We start from the raw sequence: 19,951 nt of genomic DNA on the forward strand, positions 1-19,951 counted from the left end.
CCTCCTTAGGACGTTCTGGCCAAAGCCTGCCCCACACATATTTGCTGGAGAAAGTCAGGGACCCAGAGGCTTGAGTCAACCAGAGACACAGCGGTTGTGACAGTTTTAAAATTTGTATACAGTGCTTATAACTCCATCTCCAAGTTCATTTGTACCGTTTCCCCAACCACTGTAGGGTATGAAGGACAGGCGTTGCTGTCCCCATTTTACAGATCAGGAAACTAAGTAAACTGCTTGTCTGAAACTTTTTCTTTTAAATTCACGGTTTACATTTTGCCTCCCCACAAAACACATAAAAGAGGTCAGGGCTTCCCTGGTGGCGTAGTGGTTGAGAGTCCGCCTGCCGATGCAGGGGACACGGGTTCGTGCCCCAGTCCGGGAAGATCTCACATGCCGCGGAGCGGCTAGGCCCGTGAGCCATGGCTGCTGAGCCTGCACGTCCGGAGCCTGTGCTCCGCAACTGGAGAGGCCACAGCAGGGAGAGGCCCGCGTAGCGCAAAAAAAAAAAAAAAAAAAAAGAGGACAGATAAATATTGTAAATGTCCAAAGCAATTTTTAAAATATTTTAAAGTCAGAAAGAAAGAAAGAAAGGAAAAAGGGGGGAAGGGAGGGATGGAGGGAGGGAAGGAGAGAGAGAAATGGAAGGCAAAGTAGTTTGCTAGCCCACAGGGCAAGGAGGTGGGGGAAGCTGAACCTGGCCATGAGCTTGCCCGTGGCCCCAGCTGCATCCTCCCCCTCTCCTCTGTCCCTCCCACGCTGACCAGGGCGGCCAGCTCTGGCTTGGCCCAAGAGAACAGGGCAATGAGGTCTTAAGCCTGTCTCTCTGAGTTCTCTGGTGCCTCACCTGTCTCCCTGAGGAAAGCAATCTGCCCCCTCCCCTATCCCTCACCCTCACCTCCTTGCTTGCCAGATGCCCCTGGGAACTGGGATTTGCCAGGATGTAGGGACCCAGGGCTGTGGGAGACCCATGGACATGTGGAGTGAGGCCCTGGCCCCTGAACTTGCCCGAGAGCAGAGCACCTGGACAACACCCTGAACTTTGCCCCACAGAAAAGTGGCCCCTGGGTGGAGGCAGGTAAGGGTGGGGACGGGCGGGGACAGGGCCACCTGGTCCAGTTGTTTGGTGCCCTGCAGGCTTAGCTGGTGCAGGTTCTGTCTTGGCCGTCAGCGTGGGGAAAACGCTCCCCACGACACAACAGGACCTGTGAGGTGGAGCCACTGAGGTACCCGCGGGTGGCCCAGTGACAAGTCCCCCAAAACACAGCAGGTGCATTTGCTGAGACCCCCAGTTTGCTCATGGGCCTCTTGGGGGGAGCAGGGGTGTGGGGAGCCACGGGGCTGACTTGAGAGTGCCCAGGGCCTGGCTCTGAAACCACCAGGGCTGAGGCCTTTGCTTCTCTCCCCCCACCTACTCATTTCCCCACCTGTGAGGCAGCCACGTAAACAACAGGTACTCCATGTGTGGGCTTGTAACATGCGCCCCAGGATGTATGCGCGTTTTAGCCCATTTACTCATCAGCACAACCTAGGAGGCAGGTCCCATTAATTACCCCCATTTTACCTGTGAGAAAACCAAGGAAGAGATGTTAAAATAACTTGCCCGAGGTGATCAGCCAGTTAGGAGTAGTGCAGACGGGATGCGTATCGATTGCCACATCATGTGAGATAGGCTCTTATTTGGAGCAGGGGTCTCACTATGAGTTGCCAAAGCAGGAAGCCTCTCTGCAGAGGCTCTGTTCCCTCCCAGAGACCTGCCAGGGGCGGTGCCCACCTGGGGTGGGGGGAGGGAGAGGGTGGAGAGGTGATGCAGACCTGTATGTGATTTGCAGAAGTCTTTATTGGGGAGGGGTCAGAGTTCATGGATCACGGGGAGGTGCAAATAGAGAGTTCTAAGGACGCTGCTGGGACGGGGGCTTGTTGGGGAAACTGCATCCTGGCCAGGTTGCCCAGAAGCCTGGGAGCACTGGCGCCAGTCCCTCTGCGGTCTCAGCAGAGAGTGCCCTGGAACCCTGACATCACTCAGCCTCCCTCTGGGGGCCCCCCGGGCCTTGCCACTGTCCGTCTGTCTGCATGAAGCCCAGGGGTCAGCAGAGGATCCAGTCCTCCTTGGCATGTCCCTCCCACTTGGCCGATTTTCCTGAGACTCCCCAAAGAGCCAGTCCAGAGGGTCCACAGTGCTGGCCCCGGGCAGTGTGGGCTGCTGGCCACTGAAGCGGGTGGTGATGTCCTGTAGGGACCCAGTGGTGCAGCTCTTCTCACGGGAACGGGCTGGCCGGTGGGGTCTACTGGGTCGGACCCTGGCTGCAGCCTCATCCGGCACTGAGGTGGGCTGCGCCAGCTGACAGATGGACTTCACGTAGTCATCCAGGCTAGGGGAGGCGGGGGGGTCCTCTCCAGGCCCACCGGGCAGCATCTCCTCCAAGGTCTCCCGAATTGTGGGCAGGTGGGCCACGGAAAGCAAAAGCCGGGACCTCATGGCTGCCGGCCACAAGGAAGCAGCAACCTGTTGGTTGACAGAGGACTGGGGTGAGGGACTAGTGTGCCATCCTGACAGCCTTCCTGCGTCCCCTCCCCACCTGAGGCTGCCTGGGTGAATCACGTGTCTGAGAGCAGTTTAAAGTCTGCAGATCCAAGACCAGGCTCGAACTCCTGGGCTCTTCCTGCTAACATTACTTAAGATTCTATCATTACTGTTGTTCAGGAACCTGTACAAATCAGAGAACCCAGCCTCACGGACTGGAGTCAGAGGAAACCTGGGTTTAAAACCAAATTTAGCAGTTCCTGACCCGGAGTCCTTTGGCAAAGTCACCTCTCCAAGCTTCCACTTACTCATCCATAAAATGGGGTTAAAAATACACCTCTCAGGGGCGTTGGGAAAAGCTTATGGAATGACACCTCATGGGAAATTCCATTATGAATATAAAGCCCTCTGCAGCTGTTGTTAGCAGTTAGCTGCATCCTGGTCTCTAACCCGCAGTGAGGCTGTGCGAGTCCCAGGCTGAGAACTGCCTCAAAGATACCCAACGCCTTTTTGTTTTACCTCAAACCAGAGGGCAGTTGCTGTCTCTTACCTGTAGCTGAGGAGGTCTGGGGGTAGCAGGGGAGCTGGATGAGCAAGGAAGTCCACAGAAAGCCCCCAGGAAGCTCAGAGCAGAGGGATCGGGGTCCAGTAGTTGGAGCCCTGTGTCCGGCGTCAGATTGCTGGGAGGGGGACGACGAGGAAGATGTGCTACGGCCCCTGTACGATGTGCCACTGTGCAGAGCAGAGCCCTCCCTGAGCTGTCTGGCGAACCTCGGGGCCTGGCAGCTGCTTTTGTACCTTTACACCAGCAATCAGTTACCGTCACACGGGCCAAAAATAGCAGTTCTCAGGAAGGCTCTCAGAGGAAAACAGCTTGGCGGGCGGGGCCTGGCCCAGCTTGGAGCAAGGCTTTGCGCCTGTGGGCCGTTCTGGGAATGTTTACTCTGCAGGGCAGGGGTGGGGTGGCCACTGGGAGAGGCAGAGGGCTCCACTGGGCTCCCACAAGCAACCCTAGGGTCTGCCACCTCCGCCTAGAAGTGTTCCCCACTACACCTTACACTAGTACCCTGCAACCCCAGGACACTCTGGCCCGGTGCTCGCTCTTGTAGAGCTTTGGGCCTGCACCTGTGAGGGACCCTGCCAGACACAGCGATGCAGGGCTTAGCCTGGAGGCGGCTAAGGCCAGGCTCCCTGGGCCTGCTGGGAGTTGGGATGTGCCCACCTTCTTGTGGAACCAGGGGCAGCCTGCAGGGTCCTGGTCTTGCTGCTTCCCAGATGTGGTGCTTTCAAATGATAACTGGTTTGTTTCTTTGTTCCCCAGGTATCTAATTAGTACTCCTGTGCACCAGTGACTGTTCTAGGTACAGAGGACATAAGCAGTGAACAATCATTGCGTCCTAGAGCTTAGCTGTTAGTGAGGGAAAGAATTAAGTACTCAGTGGATGGGTGCTGTGATGTTGGGTACTGATTACAGCTGCAAAGAAACGGCCAGCTGCGCTGTGGTCAAGGGGTCGGGAGGGTCCTCTCTAAGAGGGGACATGGAGCAGAGAACTGAACAAATGAGGGTCGTGTGTTCCCAGAGGAGGGGCAGCATGTGGAAAGCCACTGTGGCAAGAGTCTGCTGGGCAGTGGACAGCCAGGGGCCCATATGACTGGCCCAGGTGGGGAGAAGTCGGTGGGTTTGGCATGGACACTGGGTTTCCCTCTGAAGGGGATGGACAGACACTGCGGGATTTGAACAAGGGTGCAAGAGTCTGGCTTCTGCTTTGAAGGATTGACTTTGCCGCTGTGCGTGGGCTAAAGGGCAGCTAACAGGGAGACCGAGGAACACCTGGCCAGCGTTGGGAGGCCACTGCTAGTGTCCAGGGATGAGTGTGTCAGCACAGGAGGCAGCTGGGGGAGAGGCAGGTGACCCTGGGAAAGCCCTTGTAGAGAGCCAGCACCGTGCCCTTCTCAGACAGACCTCACGTCATCCACCTAGCCCTGGGCCCACCTGGAAGGTACCTGTCTTGTTCCCACAGGCAGGGGATGGAAAGCAAGTCACTGAGACAGAAGCTCAGGTCGGAAGTCTGATTGCTGGACAGACCCTAGGTGCCAAGGCAGGCGGGAGGAGCTGGCAGTCCCAAGTTCATGCATTCTGGCCAGAGTATTTCTCATGGGCCAAGGCATGCGGCCAACCCGTGATCAGGATTTCAGTTAAACATACCAAGTCCCACCTTGGCTCTTCCATCTGGATGCTTCTGTAGAGCCTTTGTCTGTTTCTCTGGCTCTCTTTGAATTCATTAGCAATTAGCAAATAAGCCAATAGGCTGAACTGAGGAGTTAAGTGTTGACTGGGATAGAATTAGGGGGCCCAGGTTGATTTCCCAACTTGTAGGAAGTCCAGGCCCCGGGACCTGTGTTCTCGTCCTGTTACTTCCCCACCTGCGTGGTGAGGGCTGCCCTGGAGGTCCCTCTTCTCTACTTTGGGCTTCTCTGATTTGATCAGAGAACGCTGCAGGCTGACAGGGCCTCCCCTCCATTCTGATGGAGCCAGGCTGGGGGAGCAGTAGAGCAGTGGTAGGGGGCTCAGGTTGGGCGCACCCATGCCGCTTGTGCAGGGACACCAGGCCTGAGTCACGTCAGGCCAGCTGGTCCCCAGCATAGCTTAACCCTGACCTCAGAGGCAGCAGCTCTGCCTCAGCCCTTCGCTTCCCCAGAGCAAGTCCCCCTGCCTCTTTCTTCATGGCAAGGTCCCCAGAGCCTTCATACAGCAACTTTGGAGGTCTGGCCTCAGTATGTCCAGCCTTGCTGCCCCTGCCCCAGCGGTGCCCTCAGAGCATCAAAGGGTCTGGGGCTGTGTCTGCTTCATCTCCTCCACCCAGAGTCCATCATGGGGCTGGTGTCCATGAATAAACATGTCCATGAATGAACACACCGAGATGTGTTCCTGGTGGGGCAGAGGCTCTCTCCAGCGACCTGTCAACATCTGATGGAGGCGTGTGAAGCTAAGTCTGAAAACAAAGACCTGAACCCCACTTTGGGTTTTCTTACTATCCCCACGGGACCTTTAACTGCAGTGGATAAATCTAGTCTTTCCTTTACAGTTACGTATCTGTTACATATTACATACATACAGTTCCAGATCTTTAGTTACATATCTGTGCCTGTGTAGCATCAGTGGTTATCAAAAATAGCTCTGGTTTTGTTGTTGTTGTTGTTGTTGTTTGTTTTCTTTTTTAGCAAACAGTGCAAGGCCATTTCAGAAAGCTATGTGTATTTTTGATAAACTTGAACAGAGGAGAAATATTTTCTCCGTGTATGGCAGGGTGTTTTAAACTATTACTAACTAACCATGAAATGGACACTGCAGGACACCTCTGTAAGCACTGCCAGGGATATGACATTTTCCACAAGGTCCCTCTTCTCACAGGGCTTTTGATGTCAGCAAGGAGAAAGAAATGGCATTTGTGAATCTAAAATGGTGCTTGAGATGGCTTTGGGAGAATGACGATTTAAGTTCATTGCCAAAAGACCAGTATCAAAGCAGATTAGGAGCACATAGCTGGGAAGACCTAGACTCTGTGGAAGCGTGAAGCTGAGAAGGTTTCTGGCAGGTGCTCTGAGGGTGCAGACAAAGCAGCCTGGCCAGGCACACATGTGGGAGTGATGAGGCTGGACACAGGGAGCCTGGAGGTGGTAGCGCTCATACAGGAGCCAGAAATAGGTCAGAGGAACAGAATCAAGGACCTGAGGGGAGCAAGTGGGAGCTGGCTGAGGGTGCCTCTGGAGGACTCTGTCGATTAGGACCCCAGGGTTGGTGGCAGGGGAGTGGCCATGCCATCTGCAGACCTTGGGAAATGAAGGCTGGTCGGGGACGCGGGCTGGGAGCTGATGTAGATATTCTGAGTGTGTGTGCCAGTGGTGGGACACGGGACTGTCCATATCCCAGGTGGTGAGGAAAGCAAGACTGGCCCTCAGGAAAGAAGGCAGCTCAGTAATCTGGGGGTGGGTTCAGGCCACTATGGGAACAGTGTGGGGACTGTCCTAGTCCACCTCTGCTCTCGTGGGCATGGGATCCAGTGCCCTCGGCACATGCCCAGTAGGGCCAGCTGACCGTGGGTCCCCTGCCCAGGTGCAGCAGTGGGTGGAGAGGTGCCCTGTGTTGCACTGGTGTCTGCACAGCCGTGCTTCCCTGGAACGTGTTTCCTTGCCGCTCTGTGGACGTGCCTGCCAGACAGCGGCCGCGTTCCTGTGGGACACCTGACTCAGCCGCCCTGTCCCAGACCCTGCGCCTGGGCGGTGGAAGGGCACGCCTCAGGCTTCCTCTCAGCCCCGGGCCGCGTGCCTTGGAGCACATAGAAGTTCGTGGGCCTTCCCCCAAAGGAGGACAGGACGCCAGGGAGGAGAGGGCGTGTCTGGGGAGGCCTGAGTGCACGGCGAGTCCCGTGGGCAGGGGCTGAGTCCTGAGGGTGGGTGGGGAGGGTGGGCAGTGACCCCTGAGCGCGGCTGCTCTGGGGGAAGAGGCTGACCCGTGTGGATCCCCACAGGAAGAAGGGGCTCTGATCATCGAGGGGCTCCTCAACATCTCCTGGGGACTGAGGCGGCCCATCCGGCTCCAGATACAGGATGACAGAGAGCGCGTGCACCTCTCCCCCGCCTCCTGGGCACCAGGACACCCGTGAGTGCCAGGCTGGGTGGGGCGGGGCCAGGTGGTCTCCGTGACACCCGTTCAACCCAAAAGTATCGTTTGGGGTGTCGGGGGCGGGGGAAGTTGCTCTCAGCCTAGCCCCATTCCCATTTGGGGCAGGAGCATGGCAGGATAACCCAACCTCATCCCTGTCACCCCGTGACGTCCTCAGCCCATGACCTCACCTGCCAACCTGCAGCCTCACCCCCAGGTGGTCCTTCTCCATGACAACCAAATCACCTCCCTCTTGGAGAACATTCCAGGCTCCCCTCACCTCTGGCTGTGCTTCTCAAACTTGCTTTGTCCGTAAGAGAGAGAGGGCTCTGGGGGGGGGGCTTCCAACACCCTCTGCAAGTTAAGCATCTCAGCATCTCCTGTTCTATGTTAAAAACGCACACAATTTTAGCCTCCTCCTGCTCTGCTTTCATTCCAATATCAGAATTTATTTTTATAAATTTATCAGAATTTAATATCAGATTTATTTAACTATCAGAAGAATGTTTCGATCAGGATGAAATGGCTTTCTATCTGCCTTATCGTTTTAGTGGACGTTTGCCTCTTCCCACCCCACCCCATAGACGGGCAGTTTGCTGCTGCGTTTTGCTTGCTTCTGCATGTAATAAATCCTTCTAAGAGTCAGAAATTCAAAACATTTTCCCCTTCAGAAACTGAAGTAAAGTTGCTTCTCTGAGAGCCCTTAACACATTGACACCCCTGGGGCGTCCCCAGGTATCCCTGGTCACTCATAGCAAATTTTGAGCCGCACAGACTTAGAGCTTAGAGTTTGGATGGGCTCCTTAGAAAGGAGGGTAAAAGTGGTCACACGAGCAGTCTCAGACAAGGGCCTGCAGAGGCCTCTCAGCATTGGGTTGGATGCTCTGTCTGCTCCTTGCAGGTTCCTCCTCACCATGTGGCTACTTCCCATCACGCCCATTCCTTCCCCAGCCCACCACCAGCTACCCTGGCTTGGAGACCACCCTGCTCAGAGGCCTGGAGGTTGGCTCCCTCGAGGTTGCTGCTGCCCAGCCCCCGCAGGCCTGAGGGCAGCCCAGAGAGCCCCCTCGGCATGTGGCCGCAGATGCCAGCTGCCTCAGCCCAGCCCCCAGCAGCACCCGGGCACTGTGTGTGACCCTGTGTCCATGCAACGGCGCCCAGCACAGTACACCGGGTCTTCAGGACAGACTCCCTCTCCTTCCAGCAGACACTGGGGCGATCCTTTGCCTTTCTTTTAATCTTTTACGTTGACTTAATATGAAATCCTGGCCTCAGCTCTGCCTGCCCTGATTCTTGCCTGTGTCCTGTCCCCAAAGGCAGCCAGCCTCTTCCCTTTGACCTGAGCTACTTTTCTCTGCCTACAGCCCTCTGAGCACCACGATTGTCTCTTTTCAGAAAGGAGCCACCTCTTCAGGATGGCAGAGTCACTGCCCAAGAACCAGGCGCTCAGGCCGGACCCAGGGAGGAGAGTTCCAGAGACAGCTCAGGTCAGGGGGGCCCTGTCCTGCTCATCTGGGGTGGGAAGGAAGGGAGGGGTTGGCTCATGACCACCGTCTCTGAATATCAGCTTTGTGGAGTAGCAAAGAATGGCCTGTTTCCCTTCAGCTGCAGCCCCTGCTAAATCCCTCCTTAACCCGGAAGAGGCTTTCTCATCGACTCCTCACCGAGGGAAAAGGAATCAGAGGCTTGCAGAGGTGATGTCGTTTGCCTGAGTCCCTGCAACACGCACCCTTATAGAAAGGAGAGAACATCAGCAGAGGGTGCGGCTGCCTCCTGGCCTTGCAGGCATCTGGGACCTCTTCCCCACACACTGGGATCCATCCCTGTGTGTCTGTCCTCTCGGTGCTCTCCCCTTGCACTCAGTGAAGGGCTTGTCCCAGAGGACAGGGCTGGGGCTGTCAAAGTCCTGCTCTGGATCCCTGGAGACAGAGGCCCGGAGGCTTATGGCCATGTGGCATGGTGACACAGGTTATCCTGTCTGGGGATCACCTTTCCCATCTGCAAAGTGGGCATCACGCAGGCTGGACCCCAGCCTCCGACTCAGGGACAGTGGTCACATCGCCGTCTGCTGCAGCCCAGTGCTACAGGGAGCCACGCTCCACACTCGGGACCACCACGGGAGCAGTTCTGTCACCACCGCCCTCACCCCAGCCTGACCCCCTCATCCACTTCTCACCACAGAGCCCGTGGAGGAGGACGAGGAGACCCCACAGCTTATGCGGACCAAGAGCGATGCAGCCTGTGTGATCCAGAGGCGGCCCAGGTGCCGCGCCCCCGGTGAGGCCCAGAGGATCCGGCGACATCGGTTCTCTATCAACGGGCACTTTTACAACCACAAGGTGATGTCCCAGCCTGGCCTCTCCCCTGGGCCCTGAAGCTGAGGCCACAGGGAACAGCCCCAAGCACGGGTGTAACCACTGGGCCTTCTGTAGGCCGGGCCCCGTGGCGGTCATGCCAGAATTCACCCTCACCATGGCCCTGTGTGCAGATGTGGTCATGCCCCTGCCCCGATGGAGAAACGGGCTCAGGAGGAGAACTGTCTCGCCCAAAGTCACATCAAAATATCATTCCACTTCATGGCCCCAAAGCCTGTATATTTTCCATCACACACTCACTGTCAATTCATTCTCAAAAGTTGCATGGAGGGCTTCCCTGGTGGCGCAGTGGTTGAGAGTCCACCTGCCAATGCAGGGGACGCGGGTTCGTGCCCCGGTCTGGGAAGATCCCACATGCCGCGGAGCAGCTCGGTCCGTGAGCCATGGCCACTGAGCCTGCGCCTCCGGAGCCTGTGCTCTGCAACAGGAGAGGCCACAACAGTGAGAGGCCCACGTACCGCAAAAAAAAAAAAAAAAAGTTGCATGGATATTTGGAAAGTGATACCAAATTCACTTTTAATCAGGCGATTTTCTATGAGGTTTCCACCCAAGCTCAGTTGATATGGGAACGTCCTGTCCCCTACTGTCATTTCCACTTGGTAGATGAAGGCAACTAGGTTGAGGTGTGCCCAGGAGCACGTGTGTCTGTGTCCCAGAGAACCCACACTTCTCCTTATTCCCAGCAATTAGCCTTTTGTCCAAGTATTGTACTGACCTCAGGAAAAAGAGCTCCTTCCCCAGATGACATCATTCCGTAAACAAACCAAACTGTAAAAGGAGAAGTTGATTACTATAAATGGCACGAGTGGCCGTGTGGGTGAGGCCCTAGATGGGAGTGTCCCGGTAACAGAGCCACATCCTGCAGCACTGGGAAACTGGAAGCCAAGGTTTTTAGGTTAAGCAGCTGCCTTCTTGATAGGTGATGACTCGTGGGAGGGGAAGGGGAGCCTGGGCAAAGGGAGGTCTCAGGGTCAGATCTGAAGGACAGTCCCCCAGGTGAGGTCTGCTGGGAGCCATTCAAGCCACTCTTGGGGTGCCCTGCACTTCGGGATGAAGAATTCAGCAAGGCAGCTGAAAGGACCCTGCTTCACCATCAGGACCTCCCTCCACTCCCTGCTAGGTTTGCAGTGAGTGTTCATGAGGGACAATAGGTTATCTTTACTAAATCCAGGAAAACCCAGGACTATTTGAGAGTAGTTTCCTGAGAGAGGGAGGGGGAGGCAGGGCTGAAGTTAAACAGAGATTAAGAATGTCTAGATTAGCCAAAGAACCCACCGTCTGACTTGGGTATTCTTTAAATCTTGCTCCAAAGGGGTTTTGTCCTTAAAGTGTTAAGTACCATGTGCTAGTATTTGAATATATATTGATATGCTATTTTAAGGGATTACTCAAAAATTTAGAAAGACTATTTGCACGGGTTTAGGCTCTTTCTAGTTCTACATTCCTAAAAAGGAGCTTTTTGCTCCATGACTCAGGGTACCAAATAGCGGAATTTGTCTTCAGTACATTCACCTCTACTCTAAAGGAGTCATCTCTAAGAGGGGTGTTGGGCACATTAAATCTTACGTTAGTCATTCGAAATGTCACAGGGACATGGAGATGTCTGAGCACCCTGTAGCCTTTGAAATGAACAAATGAACAGTGAGGGCTTTCATCACAGCCTTTCATGTCCATTGGAGCCATCCTGCCAAGAAGGGCTTCTTAGCCAGCCAGCCCAACACTCGATACACTACCCATTCAGGCCCCAGTAAGGGCAGATTTTCCCCCAGTCACAGATTTACCTGCGCCGAAATGTAGACCCATTCTTCCAGGCAAATTGAGTACCTGCCAGGACAGGAACTAGTGTCTTAGGCATGTTGGACAGTTGATTCACATCTCCTGGATGAGTAAGGGGCTCCCTCTTTTTCTCCCTGCGCTACATGCATTCAGAATCAGTGTCCCTAGAAATCAGGCAACAAAGTACTTGAGCCACAGGCAACAATTAAAAAAAAAAAATTCCTAGAATTAACTTCCTGGGGTTGTTATTCCAGGTTTTATTTCTTAGAACTGTACCCTATTGCTTCACTCAATTATTTTCCAAAAGTGTTCTTATTCACAGCAATGTTGGCTTGATTTCCAGACTGGGTCAAACTTAGTACTTGTTTTCACTGCTTTGCCCTGGCCTGTTAGATTCAAATGTGTTCTGTGAGGGGAAAACCACTGTGGTTAGAGATGGGAAAACAGCCACGGTACCCTTGTTCCTACATGGAGTTGGTTGGTATCTTCTTGAGAAAAAACTTCAGGCAGAAGAAACACTAACAATGTCTTATTGACATGACCTTTCTTCTCCTAGAAATAGCCTGACTTCTGTATTCCATATTTCTTAGAAACTGAAAACCTAGGCTGGCTTTCTGTATCACCCAGAGGCATTCTACATTTCACTGTGCAGAAGGCAGGTCCAAGTTTGAGTCTGGCTCTGGTACTCGGGGACCAGCTGCAGACGCTGAACAAGTCCCTCGCACACCCCGAGCCCCTACTGGGAAAAGCAGAGCTAGGGCCATACGGGAGGAATGTGTGAATTGGAATTTGGAAAGCGAGGAGGAGCTTACCCACACGGAAGTCAGACACGCAGGGAGGCCCCTGTGCCACAGTGGTGAAGCATGGGGTTTGGGGCAGCTCTGCCCTTTCTAGATGGGTGATGCTGACAAGCCCCTTAACCTGTCCAAGCTTCCATGTCTTTCCTAAGAAAAGGGGACTAGTGACAGGTACTTCTAAGGGCTGTCGTGAGAATTAAATCAAAGATTATATATAAAGTGTTTAGCAGGTTTCCTACCTAGCTAGTGATCATTGAGGACTCAATAAGCCTCAGACAATGCCCTGGTTGACTTTCACGGATGGTGTCTTATAAACAAAGGCAAGATACCTGTGAGAATGTCACGGGCCCCCATAACTGTGCAGAAGCCATGTGGCTAGAGCACAGGGTACTTGGGAGGGAACCATGTATCACATGTGCATAACATGAGAGGAGCCACGGATGGCACTGTCTAGGCTGTGGGACATGCTGTAAGACAGTACTTCTCAAAGTGTACCCTACAGGTAGCATCACGGGGCAGTTTCCTCAAATGCAGATTTTTTTTTTTTTGCGGTACGCGGGCCTCTCACTGGTGTGGCCTCTCTCGTTGCTGAGCGCAGGCTCCGGACTCGCAGGCTCAGCGGCCATGGCTAACGGGCCCAGCCACTCCACGGCATGTGGGATCTTCCTGGACCGGGGCACGAACCCGTGTCCCCTGCATCGGCAGGCGGACTCTCAACCACTGCGCCACCAGGGAAGCCCTCGAATGCAGATTTTGATCCAGGAGTCTGGACTCGGGGGGCCTGAGACTGTAGCTGACAGCTGGTCCAGAACACACTTTGAGTTGCAGAATTTTGAAAGGTTGTTCCTCTGGCCAACAGTGTGGGTAATGGATTGAAAGGGCGGAGACTGGAAGGGGAGAGTTGAGAAGCTGATGCAGTGTAAGCGGAGGGCCTCACCTCAGGCACCACTGGGAGCATGGAGAGGAGTGGACAGATTGGAGAATGTTCAGCCTTCGGATCAGCAGACACTTGGTGATTTGATGGATAGAAAGAGTGAAGGAGAGACTGGTTCCCCCAACCCCTTGTGAGTTACTTCTACGGCCCTGGTTCCTGGAATCCAGAGAGCTGGACCGTATAGCTTTGTAGGCATCTTCCTTAGAGGCCTCTGTAAGATGTGAGTTGTTACAGCTTCCCTGTGCGTGCCCAGATCTGGGCATAGCTCGTGTGTGGATCTTTGTGGATGGATAGACGCAGGTGTTCCCGAAGCTCAGGTTCGCCTACTGCTCCAGCCTGCTCAGCACCATCTGGCCGACAGTATGCCCAGACCCTGTGTGATGTCAGCCCCGTGTCCCCTCTGGACTTGCCCTGAACTGCCTCCCCGTTCCTGTACAGACCTCCGTGTTTACTCCTGCCTATGGGTCCATGACCAACGTGAGAGTCAACAGCACCATGACCACCCTGCAGGTCCTCACCCTGCTGCTGAACAAGTTCCGAGTAAGTCTGGCCACAGACGGCCCTGCCCCAGTTGCTGGTGGTTTGCTGTTCTGTTGGGGGAGGGGGCTGGAGAAAGCCATGGCTCCTGGCTAGAAGGATGACCAAGGTTTCCTCAGCTGAGCTGGCATCTCTGGGAATTTAAGCAGAGAGAGGGGAGGGTCCCTGGGGATTTGTGTGTGTGGCACTGAGGATGTGGTTACTACCAGGGGTCCCTTTCTGTCTCTCCTGTCTGGAAAAGCCGTGGTCTGACTTCCTATTACTACCTGTGCAGGTGGAAAATGGTCCCAGTGAGTTTGCACTCTACATCGTTCACGAGTCTGGGGGTAAGTGTCTGCCTTTGCTTCCTGATCATAAAAACAAAAGTCCCTGTCCATTTGGCAAGCTCACCAGCTGTGCTCCTTCTCTGAGGGCTGGGCTGGCTTGTGCAGCGGGCACGGGGCAGGTGCCCTCCTGGTCTCGGGACATGCTATGCCCCCACCACGAGCATCCCTCCCAGGCCCAAATCCAGGCACACTGTCATCCCTTTGAGAATCCCACCAAAACCATATGGTAAGCCACTCTCTCCAGTAGGTTCAGCAGGGAGTGGGGAGGAATGTGCATCTGGGTCTTCAAGGTGGAACAGAAGCCCCTCGCCCACTGAGAACTGCTGTTGCAGAACTTGTACTGCATGGCCCTGTGTCCAGTGCTGCACAGCACAGGTCTGATAACTGAGCAGGCCTGGCCTCCCCAAGTCCACTTCCCCATTCCCCGCTCCTTCAGCCACTGTTCCTCTCGGAGCTGGGCCTTCACTGAAGGACATGATCACACATCATCAGGGCAGTGTCCACCACACAACACCTGGCAGTGTTGCCAGGCCCCCTGGACACCTGTCTTCCATTACGTTCCTGTCCTGGAACAAAGAGACACAGAGATGCCATGAATTTTGTCCACCGCTTTCTTTTTCAGAGAGGACAAAATTAAAAGACTCTGAGTACCCGCTGATTTCCAGAATCCTGCACGGGCCCTGTGAGAAGATTGCCAGGATATTCCTGATGGAAGCTGACTTGGGCGAGGAAGTCCCCCACGAAGTGAGTGAGAGCTGAGGCTCGGGGAGGCCTGCTCCTGAGTTAGGGGCTGGGGGACAGCATGGCGGACCCCCAAGGGCTCTTAAGGTGACCTTGGGCAGAGCCCTCTTGGGCGATGCTTCCAGGGCCCCCATGGCCGTTCTGAAGGACCAGTACAGTATTGGTTTCAGCCCTTCTTCTTCCTGTCAGCCACCACCAGATGTATCAGCTGGCTCAGGGGAGATAAGAAGTTGGGTCTTAGAAAACCATGGCCTGGCCTTTCCCCCTCAGACAGATAGAATCTTTTCCTTCGTTGGAGCGTGGTTTGTTGTCATTGCATTAAAGCCCACAACAAGGGCTCCTTAACTAGGGCCTAACTAGGGCTTATGGAAGGGACCCTATGGAGGTCTGTGTCTCAGGACAGCCTGAGTCCTGGCTGGGCAATGGGCACATTTCCAAACTCCCTGCACAGAAAAGGCCTGTAGGGTGTGGACCCCAAGGAGAAGGCCCAGTGACCCTGTATCCCTTGAGCCATTCAGACTAGTGTAGTTTCATTCCATTGTTAAAAACAATGGCATTCCCACCGTCTCCACCCCACCCCCAGAGAACACCCAGTGTGACTCCACTCACTATTGAATGCTTTTCCTAAAATTCAGCTTAATCTTTCCTCCCAGCGATCGTAGTTGCCTTTCAGGTAAGAATGGGCTCCATCCTCCCATCCTGGTACACACAGAGCAGTGCTGGGCGTGGGAGGAAAGCAGGACAGCCTCTTCCTTGGATTTAAGACTGCTGAATCGGCCACTACGGAAGCCACGAGGAAAAGAAAACACATTTTGGCTTCTAATTTAAAACACATTAAAATGTTCTTGGATTTTCTAGGTCGCTCAGTACATTAAGTTTGAAATGCCGGTGCTGGACAGTTTTGTTGAAAAATTAAAAGAAGAGGAGGAAAGAGAAATAATCAAACTGACCATGAAGTAAGCAGCACTTAAAGAGCCAGTCGTGGGTACTGAACGTCAGGGCAAGTCTGCAGGGCAGAGCACCCGGGCCCGCGGCTGGGAGGCCTCTCTCCTCCAGGTGTGCCAGGTGTCCTCATGCAGCTCGGGGACACCTGCTAACCCTGGCTCCCCAGCACCGCCCTCTGACCCCTTGCTCAACACTGACACCAAGCTGGGGTGACAGCCTGCCAGAATAGGGGGATGCAGCCCAGACCACTCCTCTAGCCTCGGCAATCTCGCCAGCACAGGACAGGCACACGCTGCTGAAAGATGCCCAGGAGAGTCAGGCAGGAGCACGGGTGGGCCCTGGACCAGGGCTGTGTGTTCTGCTGGTGACATTGCTCTGGAGGAACAACCGAGAGGGGGCCTGCTTGTGCACCTTCTGCCTCGCCTGGGCCTTTCACGCTAGCCGGAATTCTAGGCCTGTCCCAAAGCAGCAGTTATTGGAACTGCCTGCACCAGCTGATGTTTGCAGGTGCAGGGGACCAGTTCAATGGAAAGGTGAGCAGGTGTTACCTGCTGGCTCCTGGGGAAGCTACCTCAGGGCCCGGCTGTGTGAGGTCAGCCAGGTTGCACATCCCAATGATCTGTCTCTCCCTCTGCAGGGGAAGCTCGGTCCCAGAGTCCCTCTTAGGCAGGGAAGGAGAGAGGCTGCTGTGAGGGCCCGCGGTCAGGGGACTGGTTCCGATTCTGGCATCTGGCTGAATGATTCTTAGAAAGGCTTCTATGTGTGCAGTCAGGCCCCATTCAGGCAGTCAGCAGAGACCTCGATCAGAGGAAACAGTCTACATGCAGTCAGCAGTGTCACCGTGGCTAGAAAGGACTTGAGGGTCACCTGGTCAGCCTGTTCAATGTACAGAGAGGAAACAGCGGCCTGTGATAAGGAGGCAGCACCACGTGACTGCAGAGCCAGGGCTTGAACGCAGGCTTCCTGATCCCTACTTTGCCGCCCTGTATACTCCAGCACACTCCTGTCTGTACTGGAGAATCTTTTTTTTTTTTTAACATCTTTATTGGAGTATAATTGCTTTACAATGGTGTGTTAGTTTCTGCTTTATAACAAAGTGAATCAGCTATGCATATACATATGTCCCCGTATCTTGTACTGGAGAATCTTTGGAATAGAAAGATCACTCTGCTTTGAAGCTTGGCAGGCTCTGCAGCCCTGTTTGACTGCTCCTCAAAGCCAGTGGTCTTGTGGGATGTGGGCCTGGCTTTTCCCTCTCCTGGCAGAGGAGAGACAGTGGCCACTAATCAGCTGGTCAGGAGCCGTGGGTCTCCGGGCCCAGCATCTATGTGCTCCCTTGCTCGCCCCCTCCCTGTCCCCTCCAGTAGCAGTAAGTCCTCTTGGCTGTGTCTCCCTCCAGGTTCCAAGCCCTGCGTCTGACGATGCTACAGCGCCTGGAGCAGCTGGTGGAGGCCAAGTAGCCCACCAGCACCTGCCTCTTCCGAAGCCCCCAGCAGCCAGCGCACTCTGAGCGCTGGTGGCCGGGCCCTGATTGTCACACACATTGGTCACACTGGCTGAGGAATCCAGCACCCGTGTTTCTACCTGTCCACCTGCCTAGGTAGCGTGAGTCCCATGTCCCTGGCTCTTGGCTCCAAGGTGAGCACTCACTGTGCCCAGACCTAAGCCTGAGGAGCCAGGAACTTGCTGGGTGGGGTCTGCGTGTGAGACTGGCCCGGGCCGTGAGCAGCCCTGAAGCTGTGACATGGGCCACTTATGTAGCTGCATAGCATGGCCAGTTCTGTTCACTCCACACGTCTCCTGCTCACGGGAGCAGGACATGACCTTGTTGCTAGGGCGTGGGCTCCATCTGCTCTCCCAGTGCCCAGCCCAGAACCACAAGCCCTTATCCTCATCAAACACATGAGCCACTCGACCCCCGTCTGCCCTCGTCTCATGCTGCCACTCAGAAACTCCGCTGGGTAAAGCAAGGGCTGCCAGCGGGTATGGGGTGTGCGATGCTCCCAGCCATCACTTCACCATGGCGTCCCTGGCCCTCGAGCCTCTGATGTCACTCCATGAGCCTCACATAGCCCCGTGCCCCGGCAGCAGAGGTCAGACTGGGAGTAAGACCACCAGCAGCCCATCTTCTCTCTGCAACACTCACTCTGAGCTTCCTCAGCAAGACCTGAAGGGATTCTTACAAGGAGCTCGCTGCCAGAAACATGTCAGTTTGATCACATTGAGGAGGTGACCCGCGTGGCATTGTAAAGGATGCTGCCAGGGTGCGTGCGGGTCCAGGAGCTGTCCAGGGACCGCCGGCAGTGGCTCGGGAAGGCCGCGCTCTGCCCCGTTGCTGCTCTCCTCGGACACCTGTGTGCCTTCTGCCCTCTCTGGGTGTGCGTTCCTCCTCTCTCAATACTTCCCATCAAAGGGCCACCAAGGGAAAAATGTCTGTTTGAGGAGAAAGGGCTTTGAATTCCCTGGGGCCAGATGCAGAACGATCTGGGTTTGTCAGCTGATGGAAAACATCTGGAATGAACAAGAAGGCATTTGCAAAAATTGTGTAACAGTTTACATTGGTCATGTGAGGTGTTTGTCCAAAACAGAGCAAACTGAAGACCAAGTTCTCCCACTGGGGCCCATGGATAGCGGATTTAAAGGGAAAAAGTATAAAGTCTCCCAAATACAGAAATTCAATATGAGGGAGATTCCCTCGGTGCCTTGTGCAGCGCCCATAAAGAACAGAGCCTGGGAGCAGCCGTGCCAATGGAACCCACCGTTCAGGGTGAACTTCGCAACAGGATTGCCCCGACCTGGCACAGAGGCAGGCGCAGAGACGCCCAGGGGAGGGTCCGCTGTAGTTTCTGCTGTCTCTGCTTGCCTTTGGCAGCATAGTTTCCTGGGTACTCAATAAAGGTGTGAGGTATTGAACTGAAGGAGTTAGGTCCAAGCTTTATTTTTTGCTTGTGTGTGTCCACCCTGACCTTCTGACCTAACCTCTGACACTCCTGTCCCACAGGCCGCGTGGCCAAGTTTGGCAGAAGAGCCAAAGCTGAGCCACAGCCCGCGGCTCATGACACTGACACGACTCCTTCCTTTCCGTGCACATGCTTGGGGCTGGTGTGGGGCCTGAGGACAGAGGCAGCTGCAGGGCCCAGAGGAGGAGTCATTGGTGGGGGTCTGTGGACAGCCTGGACAACAAGCACAAGGGTCACCCCGAATCGCAGAGTCCCAGCATCAGGAGGACCTCGGGAATCTTGCAGGGCTGGGGGCGGGGCAAGGTGACAGGGTCTAGGAGAGGGTAGAGAACGACTCAAACAGGGCTCCTCAGTAAAATAGTGAAATAGCTCCCAGACCGTATTTATAAGCTCAGGTCAAGCACAACTGTTGTCCATTGTTCAGCAGTAATTGAGGGACCGCCTTGTGCCAGACCTGTGCTCAGCCCTAGAGGGACAAAGACAGAGCCATGCTGTGCCCTGTGTTCAGGGGTCTCAGACAAGACCTGGGAGAAGCAGGCCACACACCCTGGATGGTCAGGGGACCAGCAGGGCAGAGAGATGGTGAAGGTCCCTGGAAGGAGGCCCAAGGCTGAGCCCGACTTGCCTAAGAGAGTGTGTGTGACATTCTAGCCTGAAGAGGCCTGCCAGCCCTGGAGCAGACAGGGCTTGGCACATGGGAAGCCATCAGATGAAGAAACCCTCTGTAAACATCCCCAGTTTTGCTTTTGGGGTTTTTTTTCTTTCAGTTGTTACAATATTACTTCATTTAAGGCCTATCTCGATACGTGTCACTTGTGAAATAGAATTATCAAAACTAACTTCTGAATAACATAGCTAAGAAATCACTAACAAGTTGTACAAAAAGGGGAAAATGTACAGACATACCTCAGAGATGTTGCAGGGTTGGTTCCAGGCCACTGCAATAAAGCAAATATCACAATAAAGTGAGTCACACAGATTGGTTTCCCAGTGCATATAAAAATTACATTTATGCCCTACTATAGTCTAAAGTGTACAATGGCATTTTGTCTAAAAAAACAATGTACGTACCTTAATTTTAAAATACGTTATTGCTAAAAAATGCTAACAATCATTTGAGCCAAGTTGTAATCTTTTTGCAATAGAAACATCAAAGATTATTGATCACAGATCACCATAACAAATATAATAATGAAAGGCTTGAAAATTGTGATGTCAACTGAAAAAAAAGCACAACCTAAAATTTGTGAGTTATGTTTTATTTGGGGACCTTACTGAGAACTATATCCCATGAGACAGCCTGTCAGACAGCTCTGAGGAACTGTTCCAAAGAGGTAGGGGAGGAACCAAGATATGCAGGAGTTTTTGCTTAAAAA

The 19,951-nt window shown here is 54.2% G+C and overlaps 2 protein-coding genes across 4 annotated transcripts in view; one reads left to right on the plus strand and one right to left on the minus strand.

Moving 5' to 3' along the window:
• RASSF4 (Ras association domain family member 4) overlaps positions 1–18,893 on the plus strand; it is a 34,588-nt gene extending 15,695 nt beyond the window's left edge. For 2 of the 3 annotated variants that reach the window (XM_079899186.1, XM_079899187.1), the window contains exons 4-11: positions 7,051–7,181; positions 8,580–8,671; positions 9,366–9,523; positions 13,505–13,606; positions 13,878–13,929; positions 14,552–14,673; positions 15,529–15,626; positions 17,015–18,893. In XM_079899186.1, the coding sequence (XP_079755312.1) occupies positions 7,051–7,181; positions 8,580–8,671; positions 9,366–9,523; positions 13,505–13,606; positions 13,878–13,929; positions 14,552–14,673; positions 15,529–15,626; positions 17,015–17,075 (816 nt within the window). In that variant the 3' untranslated portion in view covers positions 17,076–18,893. The remainder of the gene's footprint in view (positions 1–7,050; positions 7,182–8,579; positions 8,672–9,365; positions 9,524–13,504; positions 13,607–13,877; positions 13,930–14,551; positions 14,674–15,528; positions 15,627–17,014) is intronic. The other variant, XM_079899188.1, reaches the window with a different exon arrangement.
• DEPP1 (DEPP autophagy regulator 1) lies at positions 1,525–3,198 on the minus strand. Its single transcript, XM_079900438.1, has 2 exons — positions 3,072–3,198; positions 1,525–2,503 (listed from the first exon to the last, which is right to left on the minus strand). The coding sequence occupies exon 2, from the start codon at positions 2,474–2,476 to the stop codon at positions 1,850–1,852; it is 627 nt and encodes a 208-aa protein (XP_079756564.1). The 5' UTR covers positions 2,477–2,503; positions 3,072–3,198; the 3' UTR covers positions 1,525–1,849.
• Positions 18,894–19,951: the final 1,058 nt, after the last annotated feature.

The sequence above is a fragment of the Stenella coeruleoalba genome, assembly GCF_951394435.1.
Source record: "Stenella coeruleoalba genome assembly, chromosome: 16".
NCBI lineage: Eukaryota > Metazoa > Chordata > Mammalia > Artiodactyla > Delphinidae > Stenella > Stenella coeruleoalba.

Coding starts and splice junctions, on each gene's coding strand:
- DEPP1 (XM_079900438.1), bottom strand. CDS start 2,476: ATGAGGTCCCGGCTTTTGCTTTCCGTGGCCCACCTGCCCACAATTCGG.